General features: G+C 46.2%; 1 protein-coding gene across 2 annotated transcripts in view; it reads left to right on the forward strand.

Moving 5' to 3' along the window:
• Window positions 1–6,370: 6,370 nt before the first annotated feature.
• Window positions 6,371–27,995, forward strand: part of LOC133351351 (CD9 antigen-like) — a 36,034-nt gene continuing 14,409 nt past the window's right edge. For both annotated transcript variants that reach the window (XM_061566479.1, XM_061566480.1), the window contains exons 1-2: window positions 6,371–6,661; window positions 10,492–10,594. In XM_061566479.1, the coding sequence (XP_061422463.1) occupies window positions 6,596–6,661; window positions 10,492–10,594 (169 nt within the window). In that variant the 5' untranslated portion in view covers window positions 6,371–6,595. The remainder of the gene's footprint in view (window positions 6,662–10,491; window positions 10,595–27,995) is intronic.

The following is a 27,995-nucleotide window of genomic DNA, read 5'->3' on the forward strand; positions in this document are numbered from 1 at the left end:
GTTCCTCTGTGTGGCACTTATAACAGTGCAATGGCTCTTGTACAGCACTCAAATATCTTGTAAATTTAAAAATATTGTTAAAACCAATTGATTTGGGGCAAACGGTTCATACGGCTTTTTTTTAATAACAGTGCAATGGCTCTTGTACAGCACTCAAATATAAGTGCAAGTTTTACCAACATTGGAATGTTCGTGTGATTGCAACTGAAAATCTGACCCGATAAAACCTATAGTTTAAGTAGAGAAAGCTGCTGTCATACCAGGTCTTGGCAGATATTTTCCGTTTGTAATATTTTGCCTCTGTCCTTGAGCATCCAGTTTATAGGGTAAATTCCATTTGGGCATTATAAAGTCCAAATGTTCGTATTAATTGATAGACTTTTTTAACCTGTATTCTAAAGAACTTTGCAATCATTAGGTGGTACATAAACTGGTGTTCCTAATTTGTATTTTATTGAATTCCAGGTCCCATCTATTGTTGTTCGTTTAGTTTCACTCTAGTTAAATCCTTTAATGTATACACACCAACACCTTGGTGACTATCAAGGCTTGGCCACTAATTGTTGAGTACTTCACAAAAAGTGCAAAAACTTCCGGTTGTGGTTTTAGCATTTTCTTTCCGGATTTTTCAGCTTTTTTTCCTTTGTCCTGTCGTCTTCAACTTGTACTTTACTTTTTTGGGAGAGCTGCAGCCCATCCACCATCCCATAGCTTTTTTTGTATGGTGTCTTATGAGCATGCACCTTGTATTTATGAATTGCCTTGAGCATTTTACGATCTTTTTCGCCACTTGTCCAATTGTAGTCCAATAATGCTATTAGGCAGAAAATCGAGCACACTACTGATCATCCGGTTTAGTCGAGGCCAACTTTGAACCTGGGATCTCGGTAGACTGGTCAAAAAGAGCTTCATAGTTCATCGGATTCCTCCAGGATAACGATTCCGATTCAGCAGTGTTGTGCTGGGACCTCGGAATATAATGAAAGGCTACCCCAACGTCCCTCCATAGAGCTGCTACCTGAACCCATTTATCACGGCCAAACGTCCTGCGTGCCTGGCGGAAACGTTTCCGTAATGGCTTAATACTTCAGAGGACGAACGCCTCTTGGAAAGCATTTCAACGCATGTGCAGGATTTTTCTTAATTTTGATCTTTTAAAAAATTAACCCGTAAAAAAGTTTTTCACTATAAATCCTTTATATGCGTGGCGGCTAGAGTCCTCTCGTCCTCTGGCTTGAGATGGCTGCCACCTATGGGTCAGATGATTGCCTGGCACCTTTAAGCAATTGGTAATTAAATATTAAAAATAATTCCTAATAAGTATAACCCGTAAAAACAAAGTTTTTCACTATAAATCCTTTATATGCGTGGCAGCGAACTTAATATAAAGGATTTAAAAATATATTCGCCTGTGGAGGACACGGGGATCGATCCCGCGACCTTTGGCATGGGAAGCGAGGGCGCTACCAACTGCGCTACTCCACCACGGCCTGTGGAGTAGTTACGCTCTGGGCTCTTACACTCTAACGTTCAGCCAAAGCGATGAATGAGTTCTATTTAAATATATGTAAAATAAAATTTTCTTGCCTAAAAAGTGTACAATTTTGGGAATTTTTTTTCACGAACAATAATTGTCTGGCACAACGAGTCTGTGTGGAAAATGTCAGCTCGATTGGATCACTGGAAGTGGGTTAAAAAACGACCAAAAGATTTGCACGGTCCAAAGCGCGCAAGCAAGTGAACTTAATATAAAGGATTTTAAAATGGCAAGAGATGTCATAATGGGCATTTGGTAGGTTTGTTTTCAACACTGGATTGTACAAGTCTAGATATAATCTCTGCCCCAAAACAGGAACCGTTTAAGCAACAGCTGTTGTGTTAAACCGTTAAATATCATGTTTCTCATTCATACACGTGCTGTTTGCTGGCATCTGTTCAGACCAGGGCGCACAAATGTGGTTATGTGGCGATCAACACTACCACATCCCCTAGTGCTAATGCTATCACAACATTCACTGCTATGTTAACCTAATTACTGTTTACTTTTCCAGTTACGTATATTTTGTAGATATATAGAATGATATCCAATACATGTCGAGCAAAACCTTGTTATTAACATCAGAATAACGTCTCACTGCTGGACAAAGGCCTCCCTCATTTTCACATCTTAATGTCCTTAGTATTGTCCAGTAGTAGCATGTGAACTGATTTAATCTCGCTGACATTTCTTCTGCCGTTTTCCTTTGCTTTGACACTTGTATTTACTCTGATCATTCAATGCATTTAATACCGTACTCTCCGTTAATATGTTGGGCCATAACAAAACAAACATACACTCGAATAACATTTCAATCGATTGGCCGAAACATGAAAACTAGCTTTGGGTTTCAAGGTAGCGACATAGAAGCGATGAATCAACGGTTGCAGTGTTTGCATTCATGCAGCGTTTGTTTAATGATATCTCGTGTGGTCACTGTTGTAGGAAACTTGCCTGGATTTGATTCCCAGCCAATTCTTAATGGGTTTCTTAATTTTATTTGGCGGAAATCCTTAACGGAGTCTGAAGTCTTCAGGACATTCTGCTTTGTCATGTTTGACAAAACCCACATCGTTTAGTTGATTTGAGGAAATCGTATAAAGCATTACATAATACATTAAATATTTAAAAAAACGAAAAGTGAATATTTCATTTTTCAATGGTTAATGGTGGGATGAAACTGTGACGCAGTGGTTCGTGCATTGTACTCTGTGCCCAGTGACTTGGGTTTAATTCATGGCCATGGCTAACAAGCGCAACTGAGCCTGATAAAGTATGGCCAAACAGGCCCCAAAGCGCACTAATCAGCGTGACAAAATTGTGGTCAAACAGTCACGATGATCGAACAAACGTGGGAAGACCTTCACCCATCAGCCGATTTCCCTGCTTACCATCGGCTTGAATGCCACTCTGCATGAAAGGTACATTACTTAATTGTTGGTGTGACGTTTATCAGTGTTGAGAACGAGACATTCTAGATCGAAACGCTAACTGTCCAAATTTTAAACCCACCAAATTCAATGTTGCTATTGCACGTATTTGAATATTTTTCTCTCCCCTGGGTTTAAGCATAGCCAACTTATCACTAAATAACCTGAAAGTGCCCGACCATGTCAGATCCCGGAAATTAAGCAGTTTTGAGCCTGGATAGTGCTTGGATGTGTGACCCCAATGCAGGCTCGGACTGGCCCGGAACAACCATAGGGTAATCCGGGCGTGCATACCATAGGGCATTCCGGTGGGCCGGTCCATGCCGAAGGCCAGTCTGTGTGGGGAAATTGCAAATGTGATCAGAGGAAACATTATTGCCTTCAATGTGCACGCTTCATTGCTTATCTACGCTCTCAACTGGCATTAAGCCTCCATATTCGGCAGCCCCAAAGATAATTTCTCACCGGCCCATTTGTGTTTTTTTGGACCAGCACAAATGGGCGAATACGATCCGCAACGCAAAATCACGCGAATACGTCGTCACATCGAAAATCGAGCTACCAGTGCACCGTTTGTCGCACAACCCATTAACAAAATATATAATTGCCCATAACACGAATTCGGGCCGGTGTGTTTATAAATGCCTGGGTAGATTTTGTTGTCCCAGTCCGTCACTGCTGCCGTGCCAAAAAAACCAGGTGCTGTAGGCTGCTGTAATGCTAGGTTATCAGCAGATGGCAGTGCAGAAAAACCCATTGCAATGTACTGAACTAATCCCCAACATCGTTTTATCCCCACCTTTAACCCGCACTGACCAGCGTGGTGAAGTACCGTCAAGCAAACCTCACGACCTCCCATGGTGTGGGAGTCATGATAATTCTTATTAGTATGACCTATTTGGTTTTGTTAAATGTAATCGCTTCCTGTTATCGTTTAAGCGGTATTTTCCGTTTAAATAAAAACTTTATAAGAGACGGGAAGTGGGTGAGTTCATATAAACATAACTTTTAAATATAACAAAAAACGCATCTCAAAACTCTGGTCCACGTGTCTGCATGTGCCTAATCGAGCTAGATTACCTTGTTTCTCGTTCACGTATATGTGCTATAGTTGTCACAGTATAAATATATACATACAGTACGTGCAAATAGTGGCCTAACTACCTTATCAGCTCAGGGGGTACGGCAATCGATCAGATGGGGCCCCAATGTTAGATTTGTCTCGCACGGTCGCACCTAGGGCTATTATAATTCGTGCCTCCTTTTGCCTAATCACATCGTTACGCTCACGATCCCGAACATTTAACGCTGTAGGGGCGCTCCGTCTTTGCAAAATAATTGTTGTTCTTATTCTTGGATCTTTCGGTAAAGTCACGTAGAAGGGAAATAATAAAATAATACAAATATAAAACATAATAAAATTCTCACGACGTTTCGGCCACAACACAAGCAGCCGTCCTCATGTGAAGAACAGAGCTGTCGGAAAGACAGCATCCTAATGTCCCGACAGCTCTGTTATTCACCTGATGACGGCTGCTTGTGTTGTGGCCGAAACGTCGTGAGAATTTTAATGTTTTTAAATTTTTAAATTTTTTTATTTTCCTTCTACGTGACTTTACCGAAAGATCCAAGAATATGAATCCCTGCAGTCACGGACGTTTAAAATCGAAATTGTTGTTCTTTTTCACTGTTGTTGAAAACATATCTCGAGGTAGTTGTCAAGGGGGCCCAACTTGTAACTTTGGCCACCAGGAGGGAGTGGCGGGTGTGCAAGGCGCGCAAGTTTGCCTCGAGCTAGTAAAGCTGCTGATGCAAATGGGATTCAGTTTCATTTATTTGGTATAGCCCTGTGAGCCATTCGGCTCTTGAATCGGGTGCAACCGCAACAAACAAAAAACAAGTGACTATGTGCAAACAGAACATCCAAGAAAAGACAGCAAAATATTGCAGAAAAAGCACAGCACACCAACGCTGTGTGCAAAAATCCCAGTGGGATGCAAGTCAAACAACAACAACAACCACAAGACAACTTAAATTAAGGCCATCAGTCTAACTCCGTACTACAACAAACAAACATGGCCAAACCAATTTTTTTTCGAAATCACCGAAATAAAGCCATAAAAGCAATGTAACAGTGATCATAGGAACTGTGACCGAATTTTCACAATAAACAACATAAACAACATGTACCACCAAACCCTGAAGCCATAGCTGGCTGCATGAATCACTCCACAACAGCAGGAGCATCAGTCGGAGTATCAACATTTTTCAATGCACCTTTTGGATTGGGATGAACACGTCAAAGGAGATGGAGTCAAGAAATCGGCAAATGTGTGCCGGCGCTTGGATGGATTTGCAGAACCGTGAGAGATCGACCATGATTGGGTACGATTATTGCAACAGATGTCACGCCATAGGATAACAGCAAGCACACTGGGTGACCCCATGTGTGTGATGTGTGTGAAAAAAAGCCAGCCACATGTACACGTACAGCCTTTATCGTCAATCCCCTGGTGGATGGATATACGTCATTAATTGGCGTTGCAATGTAACCGTGGGGAAATGTAGTTCGTGCAGGAATTCGAATGTCGTGATTGTTGACATGCAACAACACACGATGGGGCTTTCTCACATTTAAATTTTTACTAATACTGCAATTATAATAAACAGCCAATTGCCAGTCCACCGATGGATGAGCACCTTCCTGCGCTGTTGCAGGTCACCGGCGGCGTGGGGTATTCCGCAAATATGGCCGACTGTGAGGGCGGGCACAAGCCGGCGTGAGTAGGTTAAACGTTGAATTTTATAAGGGCACCACGGGGTGACCAGCCCCTCCCCACCCAGCCCCATCCCTTCCACCCCCCACCCAGCCCCACCCTGCCCCACCCTCCCCACCCAGTCCCTCCCCACCCAGCTTTTCCCCACCCAGCCCCTCCCCACCCTCCCCTCCCCACCCAGCCCCTCCCCACCCAGCCCCTACCCACCCTCCCCTCCCCACACAGCCTCTCCCTCCCCACCCAGTCCCTCCCTGCACGACGGACGGACGGACACAATAATCCCCTGTGGGCTGGTGGAACCAGTGGGTTCCTACCAGTATTATCAATCTTGCAAGCCATCTGTGGCACAACACTCTCACCAACTTCTAGATTTGAAGCTTTCGTGACTGCAAGGATTCAAATTATTAGGTTTTTTTCGGTAAAGTCACGTCGGTAAAACATTAAAATTAACCAACCACCACGTTGTTGAATTCCCAGCCTCGCTCTGCACCTGCAATTCGACTTGGGCGTCACAGGAGGGCGCCTGCTCTCGCTGCTACGACGCCGACGACGATGATGTTGGAACGAGTGGGTAGGAGGAGGAGGAGGAAGGGTGGTGGTGGTTGTTAAAAAAAAAAGCCCCCGCTCAACTGGGGAGAGAGAGCGAACGAGTCAGGGCACAGAGAAATAACAGCGCCATCTTCTCGTCGCCAGTAGAAGCACTCTGTGTGTGTGTCTCTCTCACCATATCTCCCGCACCCTCCTCCTCATCCTCCTCCTCCGCGTCTCTCTCCCCTTCTCTCCACGGCTCGACATTTCATTCTCGGCACGTCTCACGAGGCTCAGCAGCGGCAGCAGCAGCAGCATCAACAATGGGCGTCAAAGGCTGTATGAAATGCGTCAAATACCTCCTCTTTGTGTTTAACTTCGTTTTTTGGGTGAGTTTCGTTTATTTTTGCGGGTTTTTTTGAGCTGCATTGCTCTTCCGTGGGAGGCATCCATCCAGCAGTGGATTTAATCACGCCCGCTGCTGATTATTATGAATCGAGACCTGTAATGCTGACTTAGACGTGGGATGCGTGTTTGTGTGTGTGTCTCTCTTTGCATTGGCATACATTGTGTGCTTGCACACGTCACGTAAACAGCAGCAGCAGTGGTGGAATGAATTACTTGGCCGCCAACATCATCACGGCAGTTCTCACGGCTGCAAATGTGTCAATCCACTGCTGGATGAGAGCCTCTCCACGCCGTGTGGGTTACTTGATCATACTTCACCACGCTGGTTCTTTAGCCTGGTGTTTGTTTTAATCACCGCTACCAGGCGCGCGTGTGTTTTTTTTTGTCACTGCGTGTGTGCCTGCATAATGAATGTACACGTATGGAAGGAGACTGTTGTGGAATATTTAATATTTAAATTATATGCATAGGACACGTTTGAATAGACGCAATGGCTATGTTTGAAGAAGTGCAAAAAAAAAGAATCCGTACGTAGTATTGTGTGTTTAAGGTCTATAAGTAATTGGTAAGATCCCGTTAGGAATTTAGGGCGTGGGACCGCAGAGATTTTAACGGCGCTTGTTTAACGCAGAGTGACCATTTGTAGTATGTAGCACTAATTTATTTTTTCAAAATCTTCAGACGTGCACTGGGCTGATGTTTTTTGTTTGTTTAATGATCTGTGGCTTTTCTTGCTGACCTGACGAAAGCCCATGCAGTGTATGGCTGCAGTAAAAGACGACAATTGCATTAAATTACCCACGGCTTGGCGACGTACAACACGTCTTTGCATTAGAATTGCATTGTAGTTTTTAATACTGGGTGTATAGAGTATGTAATGGGTATCGATCCATAACCATTACATCCACGGGGGTGTTGGTACTTGTATTATAATGTGATGGTAAGTCTGCTTATATAAGATCGAGAATAGTTACGTAATCAATACTAATAGAAAATAAAACAAAATATCCACTTGGACTTTGGTAATGTTCGGGTCGATTGATAATTAAAATAAAATTTGTATATTTTTTGACGAATTAATTGGACACAAAAACTACACACAGCACTATCAGTTTTTTTTGTTCAGCAAAATTATCCACCTCGGTAGAATAAGTTCAACTTTTCCCCCTATTAGAGAAATCAATTTGCGAAAGTCTAATAAACACCATGGGCCCCTCTCCCAGTTTACTCAATCGGCCGTGGCCATGGCTCCCACAAAGGCACTGGGAAAACATTTGCTGGTAATTGCTCCACGTTTTGTGTAAAAAAAAAAATTCTTGTACACCCTTGTCTCTTCAAACATGGGTTTGTAACGGCGTTCGTTTTGAGAATTCACAAGTGCCCTTTCTATGCCGTTGCACAGTATAAATACACTGTTGAGGACTGGGTGATGGATAACAATGTGCAGCGTTCTTAGGGGCTAATTGAGTGCTTAACCCGACTTGTAGCCAACTCGTATGCTCTTAGGAATGCATAACAAAGTATAAATACGTCTAAAATCCATTACAGCTTGTGCAAGCCCAGACTAGAAGTTTTGACGCCTAATTATACAACGCCTCTTGGACATTTCTTTTGCTCCATGAAAATGCTCCAATGCTGCCAGACCTACGCAGCCACACCAATTGGCACGCCATCGGCGTCTGCTGCACGTGTGCTCATAACCGCTGTGATGCTCCAAGGTGGTCCCCCCCCCCCCAGGGCGGTTTGTGGAGGTAGAGGCACATCCCTGCATTGGCTTGCTCACGGTACCTGCTGGTGGAAGGGCCTCCAACAGGAAGGAGCTCTCAAAAAGAGCCCATCTAGAGAGGCGGTCTTTTGGAAATGGTCATTTCCAAATGGTTTCAGAAGCACACAGCCACAATACGCAACCTCCTCACACACACCCAACTGCACGCGTGCATATATGTACGATTCACCCGTGCAATGCTCCAAAGTGGCCCGTGTCTGTTTCAGGAGAGTCACTTTATTCCACTAACAGTTGGGAGAGGCGTTTGACCCGTGTCAATGATCATCGCGGAAGCAGCCTCCGAGACTGAGAGTGTCTGTAATGCATTTATGTCAGTGGTCTCTTACCATCAATGCCATTGAAATCCCAACGTTTTTTTTCTCATACGCCATGTTTGCCCTCTTAATTTAATTAAAACGGCCTCTCTGGGAGCCTTATGTCCGAGTTATTTGCGTGCCACACTTACCCCCTTACTATTAGCTGAGTGCAAGAGCGGACAGTAGGCGATTGCATTGAGTGGTTCTTGATGTTTTAAGTCTTATTTGCCAATCTCTGTGTCATTTTGCTTAAACAATAAACACATCAACACAGGCGGTTGGTGCTGTGGTGCAATGGGTTGATTCCATCTTTTGCGGGCGCAGTAGTTGAAATAATATCTCAAATCTCTCCCCCCCCCCCCCTCCAGATCTCTGTACACTCATTATAAATGGGTATGGCACGATCAGTTGATCAGCAAGTGTGGGGACTCCCAAATATTCCCAGCCCTTTGGCCAGCCGTTGCAAGAGCTCACCCTTGAAAAAAATATCTGCATAGCTCAATGGATCATTTACATGGATAATAAACTTCTGAGCTCCCTTTCATGGAGGGCCTTCTTGCACAGCGGTGGCGTGAGCAAGCAATCGCAGAGATGCACCCTGGCCGTTGTTTTTTTACCAAACACAAAAGGAATGTCATACAAATCTTACAAAGAGTAGTGCACGCATATTCTTTGAATCAGGTTGATAGGTTCTAAGAAAATAACAAAACATGCCAAAAAACTACAACTAGTTATTTTTTGTTATTTTATTTGAAGCTATCTACGTGACTTTCCCGAAAGACCCAAAGAATATGAATTCCTGCAGTCACGAAAGCTTTAAGTTGTGCACGCATATTTTGGAATTGATCGTCATTCTACATTGTCGACTGATTGACACTTTTATTACAGTAGTGAATTGTCATAATTCTTGTCACTAAAAAAAAAAACGAAAGTAGCTCAGCACATTGTCAATCGATGCAGCCCATTATTCACAACCCTCATTGCAAGTGGAGCACTGGGATTCTATTGGTCATAACTGTAATCCCACTCAAATGTGCAGTAAATCTTTAGTGGCTTCTATCGGCGATGCCCTGCATCTTCTAATGTGGAAACTGTGAGTTACTGCAGGTGCTGGGAAACACACGTGTCCCCTGGCTCTTCTGTCCCTGCAGACTTTTATGAAATTCGAGAGCAGATTTTCATCCAGTCACAGATTCTCCTTGGATTTCAGTTGATGCAATAACAAGGCATTTTGCTCCTTTAGAGTGGGTTGTGGGGTTAAAAGTTATGGGTTATGGCTTAGGTTAGGGCTTATAGTTTACACAGGGGCTAGGATTGAGCATTGGGGTTAGAGTTAGGGTCCGTATACAAATACAAGCTTTAGCCGTGAATAATATTTTTTTTCAGAATTTAAAAGCTGGCTTTAAGCGTAGTTTACAATTGTCTTAATGGCTTCACAAATCACATGCGGCTAAAAAATAAAACATTAATTCTAGATTTGAAGCTTTCGTGACTGCAAGGATTCATGTTCTTAGGTTTTTTCGGTAAAGTCACGTAGGTAAAAAATTAAAATTAAGATTAATAAAAGTAAAATAAAATAAAAATCACGACGTTTCGAAACGTCGTGATTTTTTTATTTTATTTGACTTTTATTAATTTTAAATAAAATATTCTTGCTTTTTTAAAAGTTTGCTCGTACTGCTTTGGGATATGCCACTCATCGTTTCCGTGCTTGTGATGTCACGGACAGCTGGCCGGAGGCGCGGTGTTGGGGATCGCCTTGTGGCTGCGCTTCGACTCCCAGACCAAGGATATCTTTGACCTGGAGGGATCCCCCTCCACCTTCTACACTGGTAAGAACGATTGGCTCTGGTCTGATCTCACAAAGCCTGTTTCCAGAGCAGACTACAGTGAGCGCAGCTGTGCGGCGTGCGTTCTCTTAGTTTTATTAAATCAAAGCCAGAGATTGTCTCCATGGCACGAGTGTTATATTCCTCTGGCATGCTTTGATTTGTGATGTTTCATATGCTAGCGCCACGCTGTGCCCGGACTGTTGGCAGTGCATCACATACACATTGGAAGCTCCCATCATCAGGGTGTTTGCCTCAGAGTGCAGCATTTCCATTATATATGGGTTATACTGAGTGACATGGATCACAAACATGGACAATGGCAAAGGATATGGAATACAAACTTAAAAGTGCACAAGGAAGCATGGAGAGGTGTATGATTCGACTTACACTGAGAGACAGGAAGAGAAGGAATACGAGAATTTAGAGATCTTACGCAAGTTAGAGAAAAATTATTCGCCGTCAAGATAAATAATTGGGCTTGGGGAGACGTGTCAAGAGAAGAGGGGGGGATGGCCCGGTGGTCGAGACTCATGATGGAATTGACATCCAATGGAGGAAACATCCGAGAGGATCTCTACTGTGGAGATTGAGTGATGAAATCAGCACGCGTGCAGGAGATAGATGGAATGTTGCATTGCCGGATGGCAGTGACTTGGCCAGTCCTTCATCCAGCAGTGGATTTAACATGGCGATGATACGTTTGGCCCTGTGATGCTTAACTGAACGAAGTAGAATTACGTTGCCTACAGCTTAATAATCAGTGTGACTTATTAATCAGTGATTTTGATGAGTGTGCGTTAGTGTAAATTTACACGTGTGCATGAATATTAATGAGGGGGGGCCTCTTTTGCAGTGACGTCACGCACGGATGTAGCACTGCTGCGTAGATTAATTTTTTACCGTCACTCTCTGTAAAGAAACGTCATATTTGAAGCGACTTTGCGAAATTAATTATTTAATTCCGCTCTAGAAGGTAAAAATCCACCCACTCATGAATATTAATGAGAGGGGGTGGGCCTCATGTGGAGTGACGTCACGCGGGGGGGGTGGGCCTCATGCGGAGTGACGTCACGCGCGGGACGGACAGACATTTCTTGGTGATTATAGATGGTAATATGCATCGGATTACACTTATTATGCATGCATTTTTTTGATTCACAAGCAAATTATAATGTTGACATATTTATGCTAACAGAGCACACGGAACTGCAAATGAGGCAGGATAGATTATTAACATTAAACGAGGCTGTCAAATTGAGACAAAACCGCACTGGATTTGTAAGAGTTCATGAAATCTCTTTTGAATGAATTGTCACAGACATGCGTTCAACACTGTGTGAAATGTGCATCACTTGGCAGGTGCATCTGTGGGATATGTCACGCCATCACTTAAAATGTGTGAATTGAGAGCCTGCTGTATATGCAGCCAGTTTATGAATTCCAAATGTGGTCATGTTATGGAATTGCATGAGGATCACAGTACTGTACAGTATCTACTGACTTACACTTTAGCACAGTGAATGTGTTTATCAATTGATCACTTTGTTAAGGGCGCCACGGTGGCTTGGAGATGTTAACTACCTCGCCTGGTATGCAGGAGGTCGTGGGTTCGATCCTGACTCTTGACAATGCCTGCTGTATATTCGGAGTTTGCATGTCTCTCTCTCCGTGGTCGTATGAATTTTTATCTGGGTCCACTCGTTTTTCCCTCCACATTCAGAAACGTGGGTTGAGAGCAGTGGTTTATAACCTGGGGTGCACGCAACCCCTGGGGGTCGGAGGTGCCCTTTGTGGGGGTGCGAGACATGGCCAGATTTAGTTTAATAGGTAAATCATCCCAACGAAAATTAAGCACGGGCACGCAAGTACAACTACTTTGTTTCACCAAACCCTATGTATTTATTAACATTTTATATATATAAAAAATATTAGGATTGAGAACCAAACGGGTGCAATATATGTCCACATGATAAGCCACTTTGTTAAGCTGTCATTTGTGGCTAGGACGCTTCTCAAAAAGAGCCATATACAGTAGTTCAATGGGTCTTACCTGGTAAAATATACATAGTAGACGGTGATAAGAGCCCAAAGAGATAGATTGATTCGTGAGCTCACCCGGGGTATAAAATGTACAACATAAAGACTTCAGAAAAACAATTGTAACCCATTCTTTGACTCGCATCATCATCACCATCAGGCATGCTCAACTCCTCAGATTCAGACTTTTAATTGAGCTGTTAAGACCCAATGAGCTCACCAATTATTTTACAAAGAGAAGCACTGGCCAAGACCGCCAGCAGTGGTGGTAATTACAGAACACGGCAGGGATGGAATGTGCAAACTAACAAGAGCAAACACAAACATCTTTTTTACGAGACGCTGCCAAAAAGGTTACTGCAAACAGAATAAAGAGTGCTTAAACGCACTGTAAGGTAAAGGTCTCCTCAAGCCATTGCCACCTGCCACGATCATGGGATCAGCCGTTTTTCACATTGTTCATTTTAATTTCATCGCTTCATCTCTTTCGGTAGACGTGCTGTCAAACCGTTCCATTCCTTCATCGTCGGTCATCATCATGCTAGTAAAGAAATGCTCTGGCAGCGAAACTACGAATCGTGGAATGGAAATTTGTAAGGTATAAAAAAATATACAAGTGGTGACTCACAGCGAGAATTGCACTTTAAATGGTTTAATCATTGCGGAGCTTGGGGTTTACTTAAATAAAAAAAATAGGTTCGAAAGAGGAAGTGGTTATGTGTAGTTTCAAAGCAGAATATCGATGAATTTTTATTGCAACAGATAATTTCAGAACAAGCTGTTCCTTCGTGAGTGCCATTATTTTCGAGACACCACCAGAAACCCAAAGTGTTTGCAACAGCAGTAAAAACATTTGTAGTTTTTCCAAGTGTGAAGACCCCAGCAGTGCAATGACCCCAAAGTGCTTCGTGTGGTACAGCGCACTCCGCTGCTGTGTGGAAATGTAGCGGTTAGCGCGCTACGAAGCTGGCCACCCGAGTTCGATTCCCGTTCACGGCCAACGCCAGGTTGATACGGCCTCAAACGAGTACCCGGGTGCGGTGTGTAAACATCGCAACTTGTGGAGACAAAGGTGACCGGGCGTGGTGTTGGCCACCCAGCCGCTCGTGTGCCATGCCGGCCTTCACATGTGCTCGCTTACAGCATAAGAGTCTGTTGAAAGCTTTATGGAGCGGTAGTGCAGCGGTTGGCACGCTACGCGACAAACCCAGTTTCCACGAGTTCGATTTCCGCACATGGCCAATAACAACATTCCCGGGTCTAGGTCGACTCGGCCTCAAATGAGTACTAGCGTGGTGCTGGTCACCCACCCCGCCTCGCGTGCCGTGGCGGCCTTCATAAGTGCTCGCTAACAGCTATTGCCCAAGATTCTATATGGCGGCGGCAACTTTGTCTGCCAATAAAAATACAAGCCTTGGCTGATGCACCCGAATCATGTGACAATTAAGGCGACATGGAATGTGCCCCATGAAACAAATAACCGTACGGTATTCATCGCCGTGGAATTTGCTCTTGAAGGCTCCAAAACACAAAACGAAACCGGCGTCGTCTTTCACCCTGCGACAGAGTTCTTTGTTTATTAGCTTTAAGGACACGGGCAGCAAGCAAGCAAGCCAGCATCAGGGGGGTTTTGAGGTGGCAAAGTCGCTCACCAATTCTCTCCGTACTCCCTGACCCCGCTGTAGGCTCAGCAGAGCCCCCACCACCCCACCTTTAGTAAATAGAATAAACTCGCCTTTTGCCAGTCCAAGGACGGGTGTATTTCAGTAAATCTGAAACTTGCAAGCGAAAAGCAAACCGTGACTTGATATTCATTGCATCAATTCGTGTGCAATTTGTAAGGCCGCGGTGACACAGACTTATTTCATGTCAAGGTTATAATCCCTTGTTCATCATGACGGCATTTTTACTTTGATGTCTCAACAGCGCTACGGAGATCGCGTGACGTGAGGGTTCTGCCTTTGTAGTGAGGGTTGTGAATTGACGCCGAGGAGGGGGGAGGAGGCGCCTCGCCCCCCCCCCCCCATGTGGTGTGACGTCACCCGCTAATTATTATAAATGGGGGGAGGGTGGTGTCCATTTGAAAGACGTCACCTGTTCATGATTATTAATGAGGGGGGCTGGCCGATGTGAGGTGACGTCACGCGCGGGACACACAGACATTCTTGGCTCATCACATTAGTAATGTTGGTACAATATTTAACACCAGTGGGAATGAAACAATCGGTCTGATAGCCTGATAGTCCTTCCTCATACAGAATGCGCGATGGGGCAGATGGTGTCTTTACTCTTCTGCTTAGCGTTTTAATATTTGTTCGGAGTTTGTTCGACATTTGGCTGTCCGTGCTGCCATTAACAGACGCATGCAAAACCATCACCTCGTCTTTAGTAAAAAAAATAATTAACCTAAATAACTTTATTTATCCAGTTTATTCTCCTGGTTGCTTGTTTGAGTACACAGTTGATAATAATACAGTTACGGCAAGAATCAATCCTCTTCTTAGTTCTTTCGGTAAAGTCACGTAGAAGGGAAATAATAAAATAATAAAAATAAAACTTAATAAAATAATTCTCACGACGTTTCGGCCACAACGCAAGCGTCATTCAGACGCTGTCTTCCCGACAGACCTGTTCTTCACCTGAGGACGGCTGCTTTCGTTGTGGCCGAAACGTCGTGAGAATTATTTTATTAAGTTTTATTTTTATTATTTTATTATTTCCCTTCTACGTGACTTTACCGAAAAAACCAAGAAGATGAATCCGTGCAGTCACGAAAGCTTTAAATCGAAAAAGAATAGATCCCTTTGGGTGGGAGCAGTGGCGCTATGGCTCGCGTACTGGGGCCCCCAACCAAGTCAGCTGAGTTCGATGCTTGGCCACAGCTAATACCAGTTGCGCGGGACGTATGAGCCCGGTCCCTTCCACCCCCTTTGCACTAATCCACACCGACAGTGATGGTGAAGTATGGTCGAAAAACAGCTCGCGACCAGCGTGACATGCCGTACGTTTGTGCGTTGAACTTCTTTCGCGCCGTACGTAGCCAACCGTGCGGATGCTGAAGAGGCTTTTGTCCAGATGTATATCAGCAGAGGTCTGTAAATTATTACAATATGACGTACTGTATTTACAATGCCTTAATCCTGCAAAGCCTCACAGTCCCAAGGTTATCTTTTCAGAGGGGGTTTTTGGTGTTGTACTGAAGTGAAAACTGGCAGTGAATGCTGTATGTTGTACGACAAAGTGTGTGGGCGTAATGCTTACACTCGAGATATGTAAATTGCACAACTCCTCTGGTAAACTTTATATTGCCACTTGTAGTAATAGAATAGACTTGTAAAAGATGACCTACGCTCTCAGAAGCCCTCTTAAAGTGGCCAATGACTTGTTATCATATCTGGGCTGGATCACCCTGTCCCTACCTCGCTGCGCTTGATACAATTCAATGTAAAGCGGTCATGGTTATTGATGGTCCATCACTGACCGATGCACTCCAGACACTCGCTTCATTGGCAGTCAGTTGCCTCCTTTTCACTCTTCTGTAGCTGCTTCCCATAAAGTCCACTCATTTATACTGGTAGGAACCTCCTAATTACACCAGCCCACAGGGGATTATTGTATCTGTCGTGCAGGGAGGGGCTGGGTGGGGAGGGGCTAGGTGTGGGGAGGGGCTGGGTGGGGAGGGTGGAGAGGGGCTGGGTGGGGAGGGGCTAGGTGGGGAGGGTGGGGCTGGGTGGGGAGGGGCTGGTCACCCCGTGGTGTCCTTATAAAACTCAACGTTTAACCTACTCACACCGGCTTGTACCCGCCTTCACAGCCGGGCATATTTGCGGAATACACCACGCCGCCGTTGACCCTGGCCATTGACCGAGCAACCCAACGTTCCTACCAGCTCCCTCCACAGGAATGTGTTTATTTTTGGCTAGCCATTGAACAAATATGGTCACTGCATCGCGCGCTTTCATATGCGCTTCTGCGGCCTTCTGGAATGCTCTTCCTTCCAATATTAGGAAGCCACTGGAGCTAAGCACTTTTGAATAATCTCGATTGAATATTCACTTCTTTAGAACTGCTTTTTGTGTGTTTAGTTTGTTGTCCTTCCCCTCGCACCTCCGATTCGCACGGTGGACTACATAGGGTGCAAAAGAAGTTCAACACATACACAATTGATTCCTCCACCCATGCTGAGGACTCGATCTACCAACAACCACCACACTATTAACTGTTTACTAACTACACATTTACAAGTTGATCATGCCGTTTGTATGCTGGCTACTTTATTGAAAATGTGAACTTGGGTTCTGTGCTCAGCAACTGTCTTTTTTAAAAAGCACACGTTATTGATGGGTTTTACTGCATAGTGAGCTTCCTCCATTGGAACCTCATTTGCCAGAAGAAAAAATATGATAATTAGTTTTTTACCCTTTTATCTAGGCTCTAAGTAAAGCTGTCTCGGGTGTGGACCAATCAACTTCAAGGACAGTGCATACATTATCAGAGCTATGTTTTTTGTTTGCATTATGACTGCAGGTATTGTGGTCTATGCAAACATGACTCCTTGTAAAAAAAAGGTGTCAGATTTGTTGCCAGATAAAAGGGTAAGAAAACAATTATCAGTGAGCTTCCTGTATGGGGAGCGGTATTGTACCGATGAGCGTGATGTGCTGAATCGGTTCTAGGCCTCCACTAGGTTGACTTAGCCTCAAATGAGTACCTGGTGCGATGTGTAAACATCGCCACTGGGAAGACAAAGGCGACGGTACGTGGTGCTGGCCACCCACCCCCTCAGTGTGACGCTCAGACCTTCATAGGTGCTCGCTAACAGCACTTGCCCCAACAGCCTGTTAAGGCTACACAGGACATCTTTGTCTTTGCTCCCCTTGTTTTGTGTTGTCGGGTTGTACCGCGTTCGCTGCACATGCCGGGAGCTTCTTATTAAACATCGGACATTTACGTCGAAAAGCACGCGGGCCATTTTCAAATCGCATTAGAGGACTCCTGCAGCGCAACAGCATTACCCCACGCACCTCCCACTGGCATGGTGGTTGGCTACGTACGGTGCGAAAGAAGTTCGACGTACAGTACATGCATATACATCGAGAGAATGGCAGAGTGCTTCGTTTTTATAACCGCATCTTGCCTCATTCAGCAATAATTGAGAATGTTACAAAAACTCTGCTTTGCACCTTGCATCTGAATAGCCAATGCTGCTCAAATGGAAACCGTTGCCTACGAAGCAGTCACAAGCAGCTCAGAAATTCCCACAGCCGTGGATGCACATCATCGTCGCGATCGGTCTCTTTATCCATGCACTGGCTGCGTCGGTCGGTGTCAAACATCTCTACATGCCGCTGTGGAGGTTTTCGCGGTTGTGCCCAATCGTGCTGCGATGTGCTCTCAGGTCGTCGCCGCGTGATGTTCCACGCGATGTCTGATGTTTCGCGCCACGCACTGGTACAACTCGAAGGCACTTCGGGGAGCTCGACATCTCTACATGCCCTCCTAATCTTCTCGTCTCCGTCACTCTCCAGTCCTATGGTCTCATTCCTAAGGTCTCCACAACGCTATCTCTCCGCTCGTGGTCTTCCCTCTATCCACTTCACGTGACCCCAACGCCCTGCGTCTTTCCCCTTTCTATTCTGTTGATTCGGTTTGTTTTTCCCTTCTACCATCTCCCCGATGTGCTTGCCGCTCACCCAAGGCATCTGGCCAACAAAGGGGGAGTGGAACGAACGCATTCTCGAGGTGCTCGCTTGAGCTGGATACTGAGATAGACGTGTGTTGTATTTGGCATTCGCAAATGTATCGAGCTTGATTTCTGGACGCGAAGACCAACCTCTAAACGTGGCTCCGCGTGAAAGGAAGGCGTCACTCCATTGGAACCTCATTTGCCAGAAGAAAAAATCTGATAATTGTTTTTTTTTACCCTTTTATCTGGCAAACAAAACTGAAGGCGTCACTGCCAAGCAATGTTCCCGCCGCCATTCTCGTTGCCACCCCTCCATTTCGAATTGCATCGGGATATGGTGTCAGGGGCATGTGGCTGTTGCAAGTGAACCTGCTGGCAGACACAATCGGGGCAGGGAGGGAGGAGGTGTAGGGCTTGAGGCAGGAGGGCAAAGCTGCCCTGCCAAGTTACGTCGACGCTGAATACGCGCGCGTCGCTTGCGTCCTGAGCCAGCAAGTCGAGCGGGCAGCTTGAGAAGAGAAAAATCAACACCGAGTTGGCGTCAACTGTTGCGTTTGTTTATGGGGGACGATGATTACAGTGCTCAAGCCTCGTGTGTGCGCACACGCGTCCTTTGTGACGTCTCCACTGGTCACTGAGTTGTTTGTGCTGGTGAGCTCCCGTGTGTATGACTTGGCTTGCAGGCTCCTGCTATTGAGTGGGATGACGCGTGTTTCAGAGGTAAAGAACTTAACCGGGCTGGGCTCACGCGAAGCAGTTCAACGTACAAAGTTTCCTTTTTTTATTTCCTTGACGTTTCTCGGCAAACAACGTCATCTTCACACTCCGCCCGACACGTACGGCGAACTTTCTCAACGACTCGGCGAAAACCACGACAATTCGCAGCGCTTCTTCACTTTTCGTCGGTCGCTCGCGACAAGACACACGGCGCGACACCCGTTGGTTTCGCCAGACTAATGATTATTATTAAGGTTGCAAGCGACGTGTGCTTCTGAGCGAGCAAGTTGCTGGCACCGAAGTCGGCGCGGCGGATGCTTCCAATGGAAACCCACGAGTAAACAGCCCTCTGTTGAGCCCGTTTCAAATTCCGTTCCCTGCCCCCCCCCCAGTGGCCCTTTTATGAGCAAATTTGGTGGAAGCGCGCGGTCTGCTCTAGGCTGTTGCAGCCCCATCGGTCATATGGTTCATATTCTTTGGTTTTTTCGGTAAAGTCACGTAGATGGAAAGTAAAAATCGAAACCTCGTGGGTTTTTTGCTTTTATTTTAGAATGTATTTGTAATTTTATTTAAATTTTATTTTAATTTTCTATCTACGTGACTTTACCGAAAGAACCAAAGAATATGAATTCCTGCAGTCACGAAAGTTTTAAGTCAAAGGTCACACGGTTGTTGTTGGGAAAAAAATGTTCCTTCCCCGGCTTGTAAAAAGAGCCCTACTTTCCGGAGGCGTGGGTGATTCGGGTAATTTTGTCCTCATGGCGTTTCGTTGCGCAACGCAAACCTTCCATCCCGCACGTTGGCGACGTCCCACCTACCTCTCGACATCAGTCGGAGTAGCTTCCCCCCCTCCCCCCCCCACCGATGTTTTTCGCTCCGCTAGCTGGGAGCTTCTTCGGGGAAAACGGCAGGAGCTGTACGTTCGGACGACGAAGAAGTTCCTGCCCCAGCAAGTGGAGCGAAACGTCAGGCTTCGTGCCGAACAGCACCGCGGTGCGAGAGCTTCCAAGAAAGTAGCAGACAAATAGGGCTTTCTCACGGCCACTTCCCTAACCCCCACTTCCCTTTTCTCAACCTCATACTTCCTTCCCTCTCCCCCCCCCCCCCCAATTGTGTCCCCCCCCCCCCCCACGTGCATCTGGACCATGGGAGAACGTCTTTCGCCTCCGCTTCTGGAAAGGAATACACGTTTCTTTAAAGAAGAAGAACAAAAAAACAACCCAATAAAATGCAGGGTATTGTGAAGCACACAAATCCGAAAAACCACCACCCCCCTCCACTCCCTCCGCACTGCCACAAATCGAGGCCACGCCGAGTTTTTAAATCCTTTATATTAAGTTTGCTGCTTGCTTGCTTGCGTGCTTGCTTGCTTGCTTACGACCGTGCAAATCTTTCGGTCGTTTTTTAACCCACTTCCCGTGATCCAATCGAGCTGACATTTTGCACACAGACTGTTTAGGGAAAACAATTAAATATTTAATTACCAATTGTTTAATACTGCAGACAATCATCTGACCCATAGGTGGCAGCCATCTCAAGCCAGAGGACGAGAGGACTCTAGCCGCCACGCATATAAAGGATTTAGAGTGAAAAAGTTTGTTTTTACGGGTTATACTTATTCTAGCATGTGAAATTTGCTTCGATTCGTCTGTCCCCAGTGGCTGAGGTGTAATGCAGCGGCGGCATTATGCGTCGCGACGTGGAAAGATTGCGATGCCATCGGCTCTTGGCGTCTCACAGTCTAATGCCGTCCGAAACAATCGCATCAACAACAACAGCAACCACGAAAATCCCCCCCCACCCCTTCCTATTGTCTACTGAAGATGAATGCACAAGCATCGCTTGGGAAAGGCGTGGATCTCCTGGGTGAAGTCAGCGGTGGGTGGGGAGGGGGTAAACCTGCGGCTTGGGACGCTAAACACCGTCCCGGTTTGCCACAGCCCACGTGACTCCTAGGACAGCACTGTGCTGTCCGTCAAAACGGCCCTACTCCGTCATTTTGCCGTCACTGCCAAGAATCTTAGCCGCACTAATCGGGCACCGGAGGGGCAATATTTTCCACCTGGCAACGGTGTCAGTGTTTCTAATTACAAATCGTGTGCTCAGTCGCTTCTGACACTGCAAGGGGTTGTTCTGGCAGTGACACAAGTCACTGACGTGTGTTAACGCGATGGTGGTGAGATGTAACGAGCTCACCCGGTAAGCAGGAGATTGTGGGTTCGATCCCGACCCCGACGCCTGTATATTTGGAGTTTTCATGTTCTCCCCGTGGTTGTCTGGAGTTTTCTCGGGGTTTTACGGTTTTTTTCCCCGTCCACATTTAGAAACATGCCTTTAGAGTATTTGCCTGCTATAAATTTCCGCGTGACAAGCCACTTTGTTGAGCTATCATCTGTGGCCAAGTCGCTTTTGAAAAAGAGCTATACAGCTCAGTGGGCCTTACCTGTTAGAATTAAAAATAGTTTTAGTTTGTATTTTAACGTGTGATTGCTTTCCCAAATTAATGTGAAAGTCCTCGGTAAGAAAATATGTTTCACACCCCTGGTTTAGAGAGTGAGTGGAGATAGAAAAAAAACATGCAAACCTTTCTTTCCCTAAACTTGTCCATCGTGGTCATGCTCACCGTGTTAAAGAATGAGGAATTTCTACAGAATGTGGGGTTTTGCTGCACATCACGACGATGCACTGCAATATAAGGACTTGCCTGTTGCACAGTTTTCTAGGCCAGTATATTCATTCCTTGACTCGGAACAGGGGTGGCCAACCTGTAACAGACCAGGAGCCAAAAGTTACCCATGAGTTCTGCAAAGAGCCAAGCGCGCATATATTGACGGTTTTCCGCACAGCACGGGAGACATTCATTATGCTTTGCTACTGTGATAGTATGTTCTACGTTATGCCCCTTCGATTGAGCCACACGGGGTGGAATTAAAGAGCCGCAGTTCGCCACCGCCAACTTAGAAACACCATTTGTCTAGCACAGCTCAAGGAATTTCCAAGATGATGCGGAGGTTGTTGCTCCGAATGTGCATACGACGAAACTCCCCTTGACCACCCACCCTGGCATTACCCTACCCTCCTGTGATCCACAAGCCGATGCAAATTCGTCCTCTTGTCCGTGCTTCAGCGCCGATAAGAGGGATGTCACTGGAGCTTTGGAAAATAATACTGATAACTGCCTTTTTTGTGCGCAGATAAGAGCAATAAGCCATTGACGAGATCATCTGGAATGATCCCGATCTCATCAGGACCTCAAAAGCTAGGCAGCGTTGAGCTCGGATAGTACTAGCACGGGTGATCAAAATATGCCAATAGGTTGCTAAAGGCTGTGTGGGCTATGCTGTGGAAAAGAGATGGCCGTGCAGCAAAATCCATTGCTGTATTGTACTGTGCTGCAACATCTATGCTCACCGTCTTCATCGACTCTGGGGACCGGGATATTGCTGATTGATGTTCGTTCGACAGGTTGATGGCATTAGTCATGATTTGTATGCGTGTATGTTGAACGTCTTTCGTGTACCGTACGTTGCCAAGCGTGCTAATCGGAGGTTGCGGTGGGTGGGGGATTTCTCACTGAACAGAGTGTGCTGCGTGAAGGCTGCCATCTTCTGCTTCAAATGTCGCTATACGTGTTCAACCTCAGAGAACATACAACGGCATGATGCCCGATTCACAACTAGGATGGGGCGATACATGCTATGCAAGTATGCAGGCTACATTACTCCCTCGTGCAACCATGTCAGCCTTAATAGGTGCTCCGAAACAGCATTTGGGGATTGAACGTCTCTGTGTTTGTGTGCACGCTTGGGAGTGCGTGTGTATTGATGACACAACATAGAACAAGCAATAAACAGCCCCAATAGCTCAACACCGCTTGCAATCAGCACGGAACGGAACAGCTTTGAATCTTGATTTGAAGCTTTCGTGACTGCAGGAATCCATACTCTTTGGTTCTTTCGGTAAAGTGACGTAGGTAGCAAATAAAGTCACGTAGGTAGAAAATAAAATAGATCACGACGTTTCGGGCACGACACAAGCGTCCGTCATCAGGTGGGAAAGCATGGTCTGCTGCCCGAAACGTCGTGATTTATTTTATTTTCTACCTACGTGACTTTACCGACGGGAACGGCTTTGCTTCACTAAAAACAGAAGACTCGATTGTTGGCTTTTGAAATGGCCTCCTTTGCTCAGTCGGCGCTGTTTACAGAGCAAACACATTGAGAACGGACAATGCGACTCCGTATCTCTTTCATACTCGGCTGGTTGGAAGTGTTTTTTTTCAGTTCCCTCTGCACTCTGCCTCCTATTTATCTGCAGGGCAATTCTTCATGTTTTCAATGTCTCCTGCGGATAAGACCAATTGCGTGACGTCGTGTTGCCGAACGTATCGCCGGATTAGAAGAATGCAGAAAATTTGAGTTAAACGTCGAGGTTGATAGGTTTAAAGCTCCTCATAGCCGAAAGTGTACGTCCAGACACTGCTCCCTCTCTCACTGATGGCTGCTCTGTGCTTCCAGTGTTCAGAGGCCTGCTTAAGGCGCGGCTCCGGCTGGAGCACGCATACCACACACGTCGGTGATGTGCACGTCTTCTTCGAACACTGGGGAGCCGGAAAAGCCCCTCTCTGTACCTGCATGCACGGCACCCTCGTGTTCACCTTCTGAAGCGCTCGCTCGTCAACGTGGCGTGCGCGATGACCACCACCACGTGACTTTTATTTTGTGTTGTGCGCGGTGCATTTACTGCCATAGCGCGTGGATTTATGGCGTTTATTTTCATTTGTTTGCTGGTGACTTTGTGTATTTCGATTCGAAATCGCCTCCAGTGCTGTTGCTGCTTGCGGCAATAAAAGTTGTTTAAAAGTCAAAAGTCTCTGCAGAATTGAGTACAGCAATATTAATTCAGTGCACAGTGTAAGGTGATAGGCTCACTCTCTGTCTGTATCTGTCTCGCACAATTTCCCTCTACACTGATGTCTTTCTCTCTCTCTGTCTGTTCAGGTGTCTTAATGTTTCTCTCTGTGCATCATGTCCCAGTGTTTAATTCGATATTAGGCATTCACCCTTTACCGCATTATAATTTCGATCTCATCTGGGTCAGTTTTTGCATCTGTAATATTTTGTTTTACTGGTAGGAACCACCTGGTTCCACCAGCCCACAGGGGATTATTGTGTCCGTCCGTCGTGCATCCAAAAACGGGAGGGGTGGGGCTGGGTGGAGAGGGGAGGGTGGGGAGGGGCTGGGTGGGGATCAGTGGGGAGGGGCTGGGTGGGGAGGGGCTGGATGGTGAGGGTGGGGAGGGGCTGGGTGGGGAGGGTGGGGAGGGGCTGGGTGGGGAGGGTGGGGAGGGGCTGGGTGGGGAGGGTGGGGAGGGGCTGGGTGGGGAGGGTGGGGAGGGGCTGGTCACCCCGTGGTGCCCTTATAAAACTCAACGTTTAACCTACTCACGCCGGCTTGTGCCCACCCTCACAGTCGGGCATATTTGCGGAATACACCACGCCGCCGTTGACCCTGGCCATTGACTGAGCAACCCAACGTTCCTACCAGCTCCCTCCGCAGAAATGTTTTACTCGTCCAGAGGGCTTAATTTCTCCGTCGATATTTTTCGGAACGCTGCTAAACTGGCTTGCTATTAAGGATCATCGGCGTAAGGCACTACCACTAGAGTACCAGATGGGTGTGGCGTTCTTAAATGATTCCCGGACAAAAAACGTTCCTGACTATTTCTGGGTGAACTCAAGCTGCGTCATACTCTTCGTTTCTTGTCGTTGTAATGTTTGTCGCGTCATCATCACGTACAGTCTCACTACCACAATGCTGGATCATTGGTATTGCTTGGAACGTCTCTTATTTTTGTGCCATGTAATTATTTAAATTCGGTCCTACAAAATATTGCTTTTATATTACGGTGTGCTGTATTTATGTTGTGTAGGTCTAATGTTTTTTTTTTTGGGAGCGTTTATGATTTAAACCTCATTCTTGCACTGCACTTTAGCACTTTGCGAAAAAAAATAAACATGTTTCAAGACAAAATAGCAAGCATTGTAATCGGCAGCAGAAAAAAATCTAACGTGCGATACTGTACAGAGTATTCCCATGAAACACACTGCAAGGGTGTGCCTGATACAATGACTGCCAAACAGCCTGCCTGGAAACCAGTAGAATCAAGGTTTTTCCCCATTGTTTTGACTCCTCAGGTTTAGCAGTCACAAGGTCTCCTGAATAACATGCCGTTCCTCCCAACCCCCTTCATGACATGACAAATCACCCTCGCTACTCAGATAATTGACAATCTACGTAACTCGGGATGATGGAAACATCTATGTACTCGGTCAATGGAATTTCTGCAGAACAATTTGATGTCCGTTTAACAATGTAGGCTTTCGCGACCAATATCATCCATGATACAGGTTTTTTTGGGGGGTTAGGTCGTGTAAATGTAAATGTGTTGTTAAACCCGCTGCCGCCTGATGAAGCTCATTGTAATTACTGGCGAAACGTCGTACTCAGATTGTATATGTTGTGGATTTGCTCTTCAACACACCGGTGTGCTGTACTAGTAACGAATTGGCATGTTCTGTTTACGTGACAAACCTTACTAGTTGGCTGTGTCGGGTGGTGGCGGGTGTAACAACACATTTATATTTACGCGATTTAACCCTAAAACAAACTTCTTATCGATTTGATGTCCATTACTCATTTGCTGGCCTATGACCACATGCACCCAATCCCCACTCCACCCCATCACCCCCCTCCGTTTTCATAGCTAGTTCCTCAATTCAACAAACGCTTATCTATTAAACCGTCAACATTTTTTTTATATACTTGGCCGCTTGTCAATTTTGTAGTTTGGTGCCTGCGTGGCAGCTTGGCAACCGTGACTTAAAGCTAAATATATGACAAGCGAAGCAAGATTTTGAGTCTAATCAGCCCAACTAATCGGCCAACAGACCTCTGCCCCTACCACCATTCACCTATCTTCATCCATGCCCAGCCATAGCACCTCTCTATCGTACCACTTCGCGCATGTGCCTCTCATCCACGTGGCACCCATCTGGCACCCTCATTCACCATCACACTCCACCTTATTCCTCCTTCTCTACCCCTGCAACATCGGCAGCTCCATTCCCAGGCCCTGTCCCTCCATCCCTTCCATCACCTCCCTCACTGACAGCCGCTCCACCCCACCCGTTGCTCCCCCTTTGCCCCTTTGTGTAGCCCCGCCAGTTTGCGTTGTTAAAGGCGCCCTGGAAAAAGGGCGCCAGATATACATTCTAAATATAATAGCGCCTGAAATGAGTGACAGCCATGTGATACAACTGATGCTGTAGGCTCCTGCAGGGGGTGATGACGTTAGCAGAGGGCAACGCAGCTAAATCCGTTGTTGTTGTTGTTATTGTACCATAACTTCTACGTCTTTACTCGCTCGTCTGCAAAAATGTACTGACCAACATGGTGAAGTTGCGGTCCCATAAATTCCATGACGAGGGGAGGGGGGGGGTATTCGTCCACTAGTGTATTGACAAAAGTGCTTGTACTTGTACATAAAAGGTAAAAGCGCAGCCCTGCAATTGCTTGCTCACGCCACTGCTGGCAGAAGGGGGCCTCCGCTAGATAAATAGTCTCGCCGACTCTTCCACCCTGGCCAGACTTCTTGGAAGATTTGGGAGTGTCCCCGACTTTGCTCCACCATGCACGGACCTGTCGATTGACTGACCGTGGTGCACGGTTTGTACCGCTGGGGCGGACCAGACCCTCCCAGGGTAGAGGTTGTCTACTTATTTAACTTTGACAAGAGCACGGACTGTACCAAAGGAAGCGGCGGGCGGGGGGGGATATAGAAATTCCGCGGTGCCAAAGCCCCGAACTCTGTGCTCTGGGGTTCAGGAGAAGGGAACGATGATGGGCTCCCTGCCCCACTCATGCGGAGACTAAACGGGGGTGTGGGGAGGAGGGGGAGAGGATGGGGGGAGTGTTGATTTTATTTGAAAATGTATCATTTAAACATTCACAGATATGAATTCCATTTAAAAGGGTGGCTCAGATGTCCCGGGCACTGCCACCTCCGAGGAGGGACACACTACGGATGCAGTCATGTTCCTGGTTCACGTTGGTTGTCTTTCATCACCCTGTGAGAACCCCATGTGGACTGCAAGTCTCTTTCGCGAGCGTGACCTGGGGTTGACGCATTACTGTGGATGGGTAGAGAGTTTAGAATGTTTCTGATGGCCCTTTAAAATGTGCGCGGGAAACAAACAAACCAAAAAAAGCACTCGAAGGTTTTTCTGACCTCGTTCCCAAGGCCGTGAGTTGCACGCGGCTTCTCATCAACACCGCAGGTCTCTGGTTCATTCCGGTCAGAATGAGACCCAACTAGACTGTGCACACAAATACTCTTGTTTCTAACAAGGTGGGTGTTTGTCATTGACAGACTTTTTCCGCAAAAGCTGCGCATTTCTCAAAGTTTATACGGAACGGCCGGTCAACCGGTCTCCCGGCACGGGCTGTTGCCACGCAGCCGCGTGTTTCACCCCCACCTAACACAACGTGGCACTGTATATCGTTGAGAGCCAGGGGTTAAACAAAGGCACCACGGTGGCTAGGAGATGTTAACTATCTCGCCTGGTATACAGGAGGTCGTGGGTTCGATCCCGACCCTGACGACTGTATACTCGGAGTTTGCGTGTTCTCTCCGTGGTCGCGTGGATTTCTTCTCCTCCGATTTTTTTCCCCTCCATTTAGAATCAACATGCGTTGAAGAGCATTTGCCTGCTATACATTTCCACGTAACAAGCCACTTCGTTGAGCTGATGTCATTTGTGCCCAGGTCCCTTCTGAAACAAAAAGTTATACAGCTCAGTGGGCCACATACCTGGTGAAAATAAAATAAAAAGTTAAAATAGCAAACGTCTGCCCTGTGGCACGGCGTGGCTTGCACTACGGACATGCCACGTTGCAGCA

This window comes from Lethenteron reissneri, chromosome 37 (genome assembly GCF_015708825.2).
Source record: "Lethenteron reissneri isolate LAM-NWPU_2019-01 chromosome 37, ASM1570882v1, whole genome shotgun sequence".
NCBI lineage: Eukaryota > Metazoa > Chordata > Hyperoartia > Petromyzontiformes > Petromyzontidae > Lethenteron > Lethenteron reissneri.